This window comes from Orycteropus afer, unplaced genomic scaffold (assembly GCF_000298275.1).
Source record: "Orycteropus afer afer isolate SDZICR_OR568_19922 unplaced genomic scaffold, OryAfe1.0 scaffold00006, whole genome shotgun sequence".
NCBI lineage: Eukaryota > Metazoa > Chordata > Mammalia > Tubulidentata > Orycteropodidae > Orycteropus > Orycteropus afer.
In genome coordinates this window covers 2,979,899-2,992,449 of record NW_006921593.1, presented here as the reverse complement: position 1 = coordinate 2,992,449, position 12,551 = coordinate 2,979,899, and the positions used below count along the sequence as shown (strand labels likewise).

The 12,551-nt window shown below is 59.2% G+C and overlaps 1 protein-coding gene across 1 annotated transcript in view; it reads left to right on the top strand.

The window, feature by feature from the left end:
• The first annotated feature begins 32 nt into the window (after window positions 1–32).
• Window positions 33–12,551, top strand: part of STX1A (syntaxin 1A) — a 16,789-nt gene continuing 4,270 nt past the window's right edge. The window contains 6 exon segments of the mRNA XM_007940392.1: window positions 33–74; window positions 7,950–8,027; window positions 8,834–8,933; window positions 11,560–11,634; window positions 12,298–12,371; window positions 12,468–12,549. Coding sequence (XP_007938583.1) covers window positions 45–74; window positions 7,950–8,027; window positions 8,834–8,933; window positions 11,560–11,634; window positions 12,298–12,371; window positions 12,468–12,549 — 439 coding nt within the window. The 5' untranslated portion in view covers window positions 33–44.

Below are 12,551 nucleotides of genomic sequence, written 5' to 3'. Positions count from 1 at the left end.
GGGGCTGGCAGGCTGCAGCCGGCGCCTCCGCCACTCCCGGGAGCATGAAGGACCGAACCCAGGAGCTCCGCACGGTGAGTGCAGCCCGCGCGGCCGCCTGCCGCCCGCGCCCGGTGCGCCAGGGACTTTTTCCCTGGGCCGGAGGCTGTTGGGACGGCGGCTCCCGCGTCCCCGGGCAGGGCTCAGGGTGAGATGCGGAGCGGGGGACCCCGACCCCTCGGGGTCCCGCCCCTCGGAGCCCCTCGGGGTCGCGGGCTCGCTCGAGCTCGGCCCCGTTGGTCTGTGGACTGTTGGCAGGAGCCCGGGGTCTTGGATAAACTTTTCGCGCCCCCTTGTTTTGGGGGGTCGGGGTTATTATTAGGGTTCGGTGGCGGAACGGAAGCCTGACCTCTCCTCCGCCCACAGAGCAGGTCCCATCTCTGTCTCTCCACTGACTTTCATTCCTGTCACTCCCGTTTCCTGGATGGGATAGACGGCGGGACCGCGGTGGGAACTGGCTGGGGAAACCGGGTCGTCGGGTGGAGGCAGACTCCACCGCTGGAAGCTTCTCTGGGGCGCCCCGCCCCCCCATCACCTGTGGCTCCCGTCACCTGTGGCTCCCCACCGGGTGGCGATAACGATCGCGGTCCTCTGCCAGACCCGCCCCTAGTCCACCATCGTGGCTTCTTTGCAAGCCCCCTGCCGGTGTTTCCTGGCCCTTCTAGGGTTCTCTGGTCTGATTCCAACCTGAATCTCTTTTTCTACCTGCGTCTCGGAGGCAGGCGTCTGGGGTGTGACTCCTGGGGCGGGGTTTGGGGCGAGTAGGAGGGTGCATCTGAGTCCGAGCCCACCCTGGCCCAGCCCAGACTGAGTCCGTCAGGCCTGGCCCTCTCACCAGGGCCCTTCCTGGACCTCTGCCCTTTAACAGGTTGTTGGCATCCGTGCCCTTAGGGGTTGGTAGGGGCAGTGAAGGAATTGAAGCCCACCTGAGGACGGAGGGAGAGTGAGGATCAGGACCCTAGACCAAGTACCAAGTTGAGTCTCACTGACTCTCTGCCTTACCACCCTATTGACAGGCCCCACCTACAGATCTGTGGTGGCCCCAGCTCAGTGGCTTCTCAAAACCCCCCTCTCCACCTACTTTGGAGCTGAAGACCTTGGTCCCCTTTTACAGAAAGTTCCAAGTAACCTTTGGGCTATTGATCCTGTGGCATGCCCCCTCTGCCCAGGGGCTCCCTGAGTTTGTGCCAGGGTCTCCCCCATGTTACCAGTCTTGTCTCCTAGCGTCCTGGAGCTGGGACTTCCTTCTCCTCCTTGCTCGGACATGGCAGCCACACTTTCCCCTCAGACTTGTATTATTCCTGGCCTGGTGCCCAGCCCCTGGAGTAAACCCCATGAGGTTTCAAAGGAAGAAGATGATCCCTCAAGCCGTATATGGTCTCTAAATACTTCCCCCGCCAGCCCTTGTGGTTGCCCTCAAGTTTCCTGTGCTTCTGGGAATCAGAAAGAGTGTTATCTGGGTGAGGATTGGCTATGTGGTGTGTTTGCTGATGTTTGGGTACCTGGTGGGTCAGACAGGGTATGGGGGGGGCGTGGGGAGGCGCACAGTCCATTGCACTTGGTGAGGGCTGCCTCACCAGCCTCTCATCCCCTCCTCTGAAGGGGAAATTGAGTCACAAATAAGTAGCTTACCTGGCATATCAAGATGGATGGTAGAAAGAGGCTTTCGTCTAGTCTCTGAAGATGGTCAGACTTAGCCCTGGCAGGGACTGTAAGAACCCCAAGAGAGCCAGGTTGTGAGGGATTTGCACGCAGGTCTCTTTGCTCTGGGGTGTGTCGCTGGGACTCACCCCTACCCCCACCTCATGCATACATGCACACATAGGTGTGCATGCGTGAGCACACACTAGCCTGGATGTTCTCTCAGACGGTGAGCTGTGAGCAGCATCAGAAGTATTCGGAGCCGTGGAGGCTGTCCCCTCTGCAGGGTGGCCCTGCTCATCGGAGGGGAGGAGTGGGGGCTGCCATTCCCACAAGTCTCTTTCCCTCTGGGCCTTAGGTTTCCATCTACAAAGTGGAAACAGGAAACCCTAGAACCCAGCATCTCAAGGTGGGAAGGCTGGTCACGGGTCTCCCGACTGACTGCACCTTTGAGGGAGACCTTGAACCCCAGAAGTCAGAACTTTCAGCCTGTAATCTCCAGGAGTCAAGCAGCTGGTGCAGGCTGGGGAGGATGGACTGAGGGGGTGCTTGGGACCCCCCATCCTTCCCACCCTCCCTTTTTCTCTCCCTCCCTCCCTCCTCCTCCTTCCTTCTCCTCCCCACCCAACGCCACCACATTTGGAAGGAAGGCGAAGCAAGCTTATTTATAAAAGTCACACTTGGGGAAGGAGCTGGCGTGTTTCCTCAGCGCTCTGCAGGCCAGGCCCAGCCCTCCAGCCTTCTCCAGCCCCCACCTCTCATGGGGCGCCTTCTTTCGCTTCTGCAGAAGGGGAACGTTGGGGGCCCCTACACTGTAGACAGGCCCTCAGAGATCAGTAGGGGCAGGCCCTTGGGGTGCAGATGGGAAAGGTAGCCCAAGAGAGATGGAGACTGGTCCAGGCCACACGGCCCAGGAGAGACTTTTGGGGCAGGGTATCCCCAGGCTTCCTTGGTTTTCTGTCTGGGGTCTTCCTGGAGGTGACCCACCCTCCCTGGGCCAAACCACATTTATGTACATGGTGGACCGTGTAGGGCACGTGGTACCTGCTAGAAGTTGGCTTCCTGGAAGAGGAGAGCTGGGGAGGGCCTGGAAAGAGAAAGGAGGGTGATTGAAAAGAGGAGGAATTATGGGATGCCCTGATGGCAGGCTTCTCGGGCCCTGACGTCCACAGCACCAGGAGGGCAACACTGTAGGTTGGGTCCTTGGTCTCTCTAAGCCCATTTCCTCGTCTGTAACATGGAGCCAATAGTATCTGCCTTGTAGAATGGTGTGAAAATAGCGGGGCAGGGGAGCTCTCAGCTCACACCCAAGCACGGCCTCCCTCCTTCCCCACCTATCACCTCCCTGGGGTTCCCAGAACAAGCAGTGGAGTGGAGTTTTTTTTTATCAGGTACAGATGGCATGGCCGTCAGCGACCACCTAATCCAGCATCCTGTTTAACAGATCGGAACACTGAGGTCCAGAAAGGACCAGGGCATATCCGGGTCACACGGTGCCTTAGGGGCATAGCCCAGCCTCTTTCACTCCCCGGGCTGCTCTGGGGCCCTGCCAAGGGACTGATTACTGAGAACCGGGTACCGGGTACCGGGGCTGGAGGAGGAGGCAGGAGAGGCTGGGGGCTGGGACCAGAGGGCCCTCTTTCCTGGAGCCCCTGCTTGGCCTCACACACCCCTGACTCAGCTCTGGGCCTCTCTGTACTAGAGATATTGACTTTGATTAGTCATTAAAAAGAGGAAAGGAAAAAAAAATAGCCCTCCAGGCAGACAACCAAAGCCAGGCTTCGGTGATGAATCAACCTGCCGCCTGGCCGGCCGCCATCCCCTGGGACGGGCCTGGAGGCTGCCTGGCCTCCAATCCTCTTGCCTGGCCTCCTCCCCGCTTCTGGGGAAGTGTCCTGGAATCCCAGAGCCTCTGCCAAGAGAGACCACCTGCCTGGAGAAGGCCAGCCGGCCTCCCTGGCCACCTCTACCCACGAAGGGTAGGTTCAAATCCGGTCACTGCTTCCCACCCTGTTACTTCCATTCCTGATCCAGCAGCCTGTAGGTGAGGGGGTGAGACTAGGCCATGCCCTCAACTCTGTGCAGGCTTCTAAACAACTTAACCTTGCCACCCTCACCCCATAAATTCTGATTCAGTTCTTCAAGAGGGAACCCTGGAAGTGTTTTCTTAAAGTTCCCCCAAGGGATCCTGGTGCTGGTCCAGGGTGGTTGTTGTGTTGTTGTGTGCCGTCGAGTCAGACCCGACTCATAGCGACCCCTCCTTGGGTTTCCGAGGCAGTATCACTACGGAAGGAGATTGCCCCATCTTCCTTCCGAGGAGTGGCTAGTGGGTTTGAACCGCCAGCCTTCTCGTTAGCAGTGAAATGCCTTAGGCACTACGCTACCAGAGCTCCCAGTCCAGGGTTGAGACCCACTGTATTAGGAGTAAGAAGCAGCAGGCAGGTTGGGTGTTGGCTGGATGTGAGAGGAGGGGGCAGAGTGTGGGATGCCCCCAGGTTCCTGGTTTGGGGGCTCTGAGTTACAGCAAGGCCTGGAGGGGGGGTCAGAAGAAGGAGCTTAGGAGAAAGAAGTGCAACCTGGTTCGGGCTGATGGCAGGTAGTTGCCTGTGTGATGTCTGGGGTGGGGCAGGGCATCCAAAAGACGTTTAACCCTCAAGCTTGTAATGCCCCACGGCTCCAGCTGCCGCCACGTCCCCAGTTCCAACCCAGCCCTCTTTCTGGAGCTGTGACTGCCACTCAGAGAGGATCACTAGATTTCCAGGGAGCTGGGACCCTCCTCATTCAGCAGTTAACAGGGTACATACTCTGTGCCTGGCAGCTAGCAAGCAGAGGTGCATCCTCTCAAAGAGTGCATGTGTACGTCCACCTGGCCGCCGGGCCCTGGCCCGGATCTGATGAAGTTGCAGGGGTAACAGTCAGGAGCCATCAGATTCTCTCTCACAGAGTAAAAGTCCCTTACTGGAGACAGCAGGGGAAAGGGCTTGGGCTTTCCTTGTCAGGAAGTGCTGTATGACCACTTATGTGATCTCTGGTTGTATTAATAGAGGTAGACCATGTAGAAAGAGGGAGGGGATGGGTCAGGTCTTTGGTACTGCTCAGACCACAGTCACTAGCCAATTCTATTTCTGTGCTTACTGCGGGAGAACACAGGCCACACACAACAAGACTCAGACAAGGGCTGCAATTTAGGGCCCCTGGGAGCAAATGCTCGACCTGAGAGAGAAACCCGGGGAGGATGTAGATGCTGCCTTGAGATCACTGACAGATCCGCCCCAGAGAAAGAGAGGGTGTCATTAGGTTCTTTATGGCCTGGAGCCAAACCACAGGACAAGGAAGGATCTTCTAACAATCAGCACTGCCCAAGGTAGGCGGGGCTACCAGGGAAAGCTAATGAGCTCCCTGTCACTGGAGGCATGTAACTGCAGACTGGAAGCAGAGGCCAAGGTGACTTTTCCATTCCCTTAGGGTTCCGACAAGGATGCAATCAGTGTGTAGGGAACCAGAGGAGTGATACTGACTTCGGGAGCAGATGGGGAAGGCTCCCAGAAGGAGGTGGCTTCCAAGGATGAGGGGAACATCTGCCTAAGGGGGTCAGTGCACTAGACAGACAAAATTGCCTGGGGAAAGCCGGGAGGACAGGAGGTGGATTGTGGAGGCAGGGAGGTGGTTGTAGGTGAATTGTGGGTGTGTGGGGGTCAGGCCTCAGGCTGGGGTGCTGAAAAGAAGGGGAGGGGTGGGAGTAGGAGGTCCTGAGAAGGAAGAAGTGGGAGGTCTTAGTGAGGATGGAGGTGGGGGAAAGGGGAACGTCCTTCCAAGGCTTTCCCTAGATCCACAGCTGGTTGGTCCAAGGCCCTAAACCCTCCGATTGGCTTGGGGGCCAACTTCAAAGCCACCTCTAGGGTGGACCCCCATCCAGGTACCCCAAGATCCTGCGCTGGGTCTCCCTTTGCCAGCTGTGCCTCATCGACAGAGGGCCTGGAGGTGTGGGCCCTCTGCTGGAAAATAGACTGAGTGTAGCCTTCAGCCCTCGGGAGGCTCTGGAGGGAGCAGGTCAGAGCTAACTGGTCACCTTGACAAGATGTGTCCTCACTGCACAGATGGGCAGGCTGGGGCCCAGACAGTGATACGACCCCACACCCCAGGGGTCTCTGAGGCAGGGGCGGGGGGCTTGGCGGGGCTGGCAGTGATTCTGATCTCTATGACTCTGGGGTCTTTGGCCCAAGCTGGCCATTTTTATTCTTGCTGAAAAGGGAGCTGCAAAAGTCTCCTTTCCTTGTTACCTCTGGCCACCAGAGCAGGTGGGAAGTCCTGGGGCCACTGCCCAACTGGCAGGCTGCCGGGAGGGGGGAATTGACCACCTCAAGGCTGCACTCTGCCTCCATTTCTCTCAGGGGGGCTCCTCTGACCCAGCTCTGTGGCCTGGCTTGGCTTTAAGGTGTGGAAATGGCTCCTAGATTCTGTGTGCATGGGCGGGCTCAGGGTGGGGGGCAGACACCTGGTGGCAGCCACAGACTCTGGTGAGGAGTGGGAACAGGAATTTATTTAGCTTCGGGGGAGGAGGTGTGATCTCTTGATGAGGCCCCTCCCACGCGCCTTCAGGAAGCTCCCAGCTCCCTCTCTTTGTCTGATCCCCACTTTGGTGGGGTACTGGAACCCCAGAATATGCTGTGTTCTCACCCCCTGGCTCAGCCTTCACTCCCTGCAGCCAGATGTTGCTGACCCCATTTGCTGGAAGAGTCAACAGGACCCTTGAGAGAGTCCTGCAGCTGTCAGCGGCAAGTGCTCGGCCTAGAACCCGGGCCTCTGCCCAGCAGACTGGCGGGTCCCCTCAGTTCCCAGCCCCTCGACCTCCATCTGCCTCAGGTCTCGGCCCTGAAAGGACAGAGCATCAAGGGAGGGGCCAGTGCCAAGCCAGACAGTGTCCCCTTCCCACAGGGCACTAAGAATGGAGGCGGTGGGACCTTGCCCTAGATCCCAGGCTGAGAGGTGACTAGGCTGCCCTGGGGTGGCCACGCTGGAAATCCTTGCCTTGGGTAGAGACTGGCCTCGGCCTTGCCAGCAGAGTGGGCTGACCTTGGCAGACCCAAGGCGGGGAGCCAACAGTAATGACCCTGACTGGCATGCTGGGAAGTCGCAGGTAGCATGACTGGCCCCATGCTGGGGAGTGGCTTTGGCACAGGTATTCCTAGGGCTGGGGGGCTGGGACCAACATCGGTGTCTGGGGCCTAAAGCAGCCTGGAGCCAAGTGGCAACGTAACTGGCCTCTCGGCCTAGAGGAAAGGTGTGTCAAGACTGTCAGGGAGAAAAGCCCCTGAAAAGGCTGAACGGGCCAGTGAGAGTCCCACAGGCCATGTGTCCTAGAATCATCTGGGGGGCACTGTGGAACGGGCCCACAGGGTGGAGCATTGGTGGTACCCAGGCCTGGGACAGAGTGGGACAGACAGACACGTCTCCCTCTACAGAACCCTCCCAGGAAAAGAAGCCTAGGAACTCAGAGCTCCATCTTAATGAAACCTATAGGACGTGGCTGGGTCCCTAAGACTAGAGAACACTGGCTTCTGGGCAGCCTGTCTGCTGGAAGAGCAGGGGACCAGACACAGGCCCAGCTAACGGCAGACACACCCAGCCCTTGGGTGGCTTCAGGCTCAGGAGTTGTAGGCCAGGGACACCAAGACCTAGGGTGCACCCTGGGGTGAGAGGTGTGCAGGGACCACCCTGGACCTGCAGGAAGGGGCAGCTGGTCAGGGGACGGAATTCCAGGCCAGGAGGCAGACACTTGGCCTTGCTACCAATCTCATAGGCTGAACCTTTCTCCTTAGGCTTGTGCCCAAGGGTCCTCCTGGTCTCACTGTGGCTCCAGATGTGAAGGCTGGAAGCCAAGGGCACAGCCAGGCCTGTTTTGTCCCTGCAAGAGGTTCCAGGAGGGAGGGGGACACTTGGGGCCTGGAGCTGCACCTGGACTACTTGTATACACATGCCCCGTGTCTCTACTCAGGGGCTCTGGTAGCGTCGTGCCTAAGGCACTTGACTGCTAGCTAGAAGGCTGGAGGTGCAAACCCACTAGCCACTCCTCGGAAGAAAGCTTGGGCAATCTACTTCCGTAGTGATACTGCCTCAGAAACCCAAGGAGGGGTTGCTATGAGTCGGGTCTGACTGAACGGCACACAACAACAAGTGTCTCTACCCATGTGCCAGGCCACATGGGGTCCCAGGTCTAGTGGGACCCAGAGGTCCTTCTGCAGACCACTCATGTGCATCTCCCTGTGTAGGCCAAGGACAGCGATGACGATGATGATGTCACCGTCACTGTGGACCAAGACCGCTTCATGGACGAGTTTTTTGAACAGGTGGGAGCCAGCCCACTCCATCTCTTCCTGTATACTGGCTGACCTCGGGTGGCCACGTGTCACCTCTTTGCCAGGCCTAGGTCTCTGACATAGCTATGCCTGGCTGGGCAGCCCAGGGGACACTAATTAATTAACCCATTTTGAGGGTGAGTAGGTGAGCTTGAGGAGCTCTGGTGGCGCTGTGGTTAAAGCGTTGGGCTGCCAACTCACTGCCTTGAGTCAGATCTGACTCATAGCAACCCCTCCTTGGATTTCCTAGGCAGTATCACTGCAGAAGTAGATTGCCCAACCTTCCTTTCGAGGAGTGGCTGGTGGGTTTGAAACGCCAGCCTTCTGGTTAGCAGTCTGGTGCCTTAGGCACTACACTACCAGAGCTCCTATTGGGCTGTTAACTGGAAAGAAAAGTCGGCTGTTTAAATCCACCAGCCACTCCTGGGAGAAAGATCAGGCAGTCTGCTTCCATAAAGATTGATAGCCTTGGAAACCCTCTGGGGCAGTTCTGCTCTGTCCTCTAGGGGCGCTGTGAGCCAGTATCCACTCCAGGGCAACGGGTTTGGTTTGGGCTTTGCTTCCGTAAAGATTTACAGCCTTGGAAGCCGTCGGTGCAGTTCTAGTCTGTCCTCTAGGGGCAACTTGCCAACGGGTTTGGTTTTTGGTTAGACTGAGCGCAGAGGGGAGTTTGGGATTAGAGCTTACAGTGGTCTCCCACGTAGAAGGGTGCTTGGGAACAGCCACCCTAACTCACACTTCTCCACCTGAGCCCTGGGCCCAGGCGCCCCTCCCTGTCACCTTGCCATGGTCCCCAGGTGGAGGAGATCCGAGGCTTCATTGACAAGATCTCGGAGAATGTGGAAGAGGTGAAGCGGAAGCATAGCACCATCCTGGCCTCCCCCAACCCCGATGAGAGTGAGTGTGGGACTGGGGGGCTGCCACCGGGAAGGGCCTCCCTCCAAGAAGCCTGGCACCTCTCACTGCTGGGTACACGGGCCTGGCCAGCTGGGGGGGGGTTCCATGGAAGGAAGGAGCCTCAGATGGAAACCCCAGTCCCAGGCCTAGGGTCCTGGGTGTCCAGAACCACTGGAGACTTAGGTGAGGAGGGCAGCCCTGGGGGCTTGCGAGGGGGCACGCGGCCAGCCCCACCCTCACCTGGGGAGCTGGCTTTGCTCCACAGCAATGGGGCCAGCCACAGCCCTGGAGTCTGGGAGGGAGGAGGAAGGCCGAGTCAGCGGCATCTCCCATCACTAGGAGGCCTCTCGCCCAGCCCCTCCCTCTCCCTCACCTCCCCAGGGAGCAGATGGCAGCTCTGAGACGTAAGCACTGTGGGAGGGCAGGCCGGCCAAGCAGGCAGAGCTTCCGGAAGGAGCTGGCGGCCCTGGCACCTGGCCACCTTCGTACCCCAGGGCTGGGCACTTTGGGGGCTCTAGTTACCTCCCTCCCTCCTCTGCTCAGGGAGCTGGTGTGTGTCTGGATTGCACTGTGTCCTCAGGCAGGGCCTTCTGACCTGCCTCACGATTCCTGTTGAGATGCTGATGACCTCACTAACCAGAGCCAGGCTGACAGCATGCAGGGCTGGTCCCTGGGAGGGGCTCGCCCTTCCTCTCCTTGAGACAGTGACTGGCCCCTGAGGTGCCTACCTACACTGACTGGGCCATGTACCTGCTGTCTCCATGCGGTGTTCTTTTTCTGTTCCCTGCCTGTCCTGCTCCTTTGGAAGGCACCAGCCTGAGGAGCCCCAGGGGGACAGCACAGACACTCAGGGAAGGGCCTGGGACCTCTCTGGCCTTCAGGGTGGGGTTTTTATCCTGGTCTCCAACACTGACTCCCTGTCCGTGACTCCCCAGACCACCGGCTTTCTCAAGAACCTAGATCAGTCTTCCCACAGCCCCAAGGTGTGCTTGAATCCCAGGCCATTGCCACACACACCCACCGAGCCCATTGGGAGCAGGGAGACTATACCCGGGAAGGGTGGGAAGGAGAGAGGGCCACCCGAGGCAGGGCACACAGCAGCGCAGGCTTCAGGTCTTCTCACTCCCCAGGGCTTTGTCTGAGACAGCCGGCTTGGGATGCAGGGATTGCCGTGTTTAGTGTCTGCATGTGACCGTGTGGGCCGCTTCTGGTGAGGGTCAGGAGGGGGAGGGAGCAGAGGACTCTTAAAAAGAGTGGGGACTTGGTGCTCATGCTGGCAGGGTGGGCGTGGGGCTCCCCCGGGGCCACCCAGGTTCCGAGCCACCCTCTATGAGCTGAGCAGTCGGGACCCGCAGGAGGTCACTGCCGTGGGCCGTGACGGGTGCTTGCCAAGGGGCAGGGTTGCCTGTTGGAGATGCTAGGGCTGACGTCTGGGAAGGATGGTGGGGAGTGGGGGGGCTCTCCTGGGCCAGGGCTGGCTCTGCCTCCTCCAGGGGCTACCATCCGGGCTGGGCTATTTTGGGTCTGAGCAAAAGAGGCTGAGACATGGGAGCCAGCTGGTAACCGAATTTTCTTTTGTTCTCCCTGCGAACGAGGCGTCCTCCTCCACTCCTCAGAGCCCCCCGGCCCCCCTCACATGTTCCACTTGGGAGGAGGCCCCACCTCCTATCTTCCTGATAGGCCACCCCTGTGTCGGCAAAACCTGCCCCAGAGGCAACAAGGGGTGCAGTTGGAGGGGCTACAGCGGGGGCTGCAGGGTGAGGAGTTCTGAGGGCTGCCTGAGGCGTGGGTGTCGCCAGGACCATCGCTCTGCCCAGGACCCCTGAGGAAGCAGCCAGCTTGCCCCATTCTGCCAGCCAGCTCCTTGCAGAGAATGGAGGGAGCCGGGTACTCTGCCTGCTTTAGGGCCATGGTACCATCTGGAACAAGGGCCAGAAACCCTCTGCCACCCCCTCCCCCTCCAACCCCATCCTGTCAGAGGCCCAGCTGCCTGTTACCTCCAGGACTGATGTCCCAGGAACTCACCTCTTCAACCTCATCCCTATCAGCTCCCATCAAGGCCAGGTGCCTCTGTCCCCTCCCACCCACTAGCAATTCAGCTGTCAGCCTCCACAGGGCTCAGTACCTGGAGAGGGGCTGCACCACTAGTGTTTGAGGCTCTGACCCAAAGAATGCTGGGTCAGGGGAGGCATCTGCCTCCCTGTCCTCCCCCAACTGCCTACTGGCTAGATGCTCACCCCTGAGCCACCAGGTGAGCTAGCTAGGTGAGCCCACACCCCCACCTTCGACTCGGGCAAGTACCAAGTAAGTGTGGCTGCCCCAGTGCCAGCTCCAGCATCACCAGCTGCTCCACAATTATTCCTGTCTTAAATTTAGACCCATCTGTTATCTGCTGGTGGGGGAACCAGCGAGGGAGGAAGGGAGCTCCTTGGAAGGTAGTAAGCAGGGGTGAGAGACTGCAACTGGTACGGCCCCAGCCCAGGGTCGGAGGGACAGGCAGAGCCTTAGCTGGAGAGGGAGGGGATGCCCCCGGTATCCCCCATCGGCCCCCTGTGCTGGGGCTACACCTGGGGATCAGGCAGCGGGGAACCCCGGCTGTCTACCCCCACCCCCTCTGCCTCCCCAGAGACGAAGGAGGAGCTGGAGGAACTCATGTCTGACATAAAGAAGACTGCGAACAAAGTTCGTTCCAAGTTGAAGAGTGAGTCTGGGCTCAGGCCTGGTTTGGGGGGCAGGGTCACTGCAGGCCCACTTCCTCTGTTAGCCCAGGGGGGACTCTGCCACCCCAGGTGGTGGGTTGGATCTTTTGTTTCTCTATGAGGGTGCCACCAGATGCCCAGTTACTCAGCAGCTCCTTGGCACTGTGTTTGACGGGGTGAACAAGGGACCAGCACTGCCTGTCCCATACAGAGGCCCCCATGTGCTATGTGGGTGTAGACATGCAGACCATGAAATATACAAGCCTAGGCTGCTGCTCTGCAGGCGGGACCCCTGGCCCTCCCCACCCTGTGGGTGGCCCCTGGTTGGGTACATGGCCTTCCTGGGCAGAAAGAGACACGGTAGGCCTGAGCCACTAGGCCTAGTACATAGTAGGTGCTCACATAAGAAGCTTGGCCAGAGACAGGCCTCCCAAGCAAGCATGCATGGCAGCAGGTGCACACCTACCCAGCTAGGAGGTCCCTGCTCGGCCCCTCCTCCGTCAGCCTGGTTTCCTCTTTGCTTCCTGTGTGGCCTCACAACCCGCTCAGCCCTCACAGTCTCCCCAAGCCCCCTTTTGTCCCCAGGTCCTGAGCCAGATCCTGGGTGTGGGTTGGGGGCACTGGTGAATGGGGGACTGTCACTCAGCAGTCCTCTGCTCCCCCAGGCATTGAGCAGAGCATTGAACAAGAGGAGGGCCTGAACCGCTCCTCTGCCGACCTGAGGATCCGGAAGACACAGGTGCAGGCAGGGATCTGCGGGGGTTGTAAAAGGGGGGCTGCCCAGGTGCCCGAGACCGTGGACCGGGACTGACGCACCCCCATCTCACACTTCCAGCACTCCACGCTGTCCCGGAAGTTTGTGGAGGTCATGTCTGAGTACAACGCAACGCAGTCTGACTACCGTGAGCGTTGCAAGGGC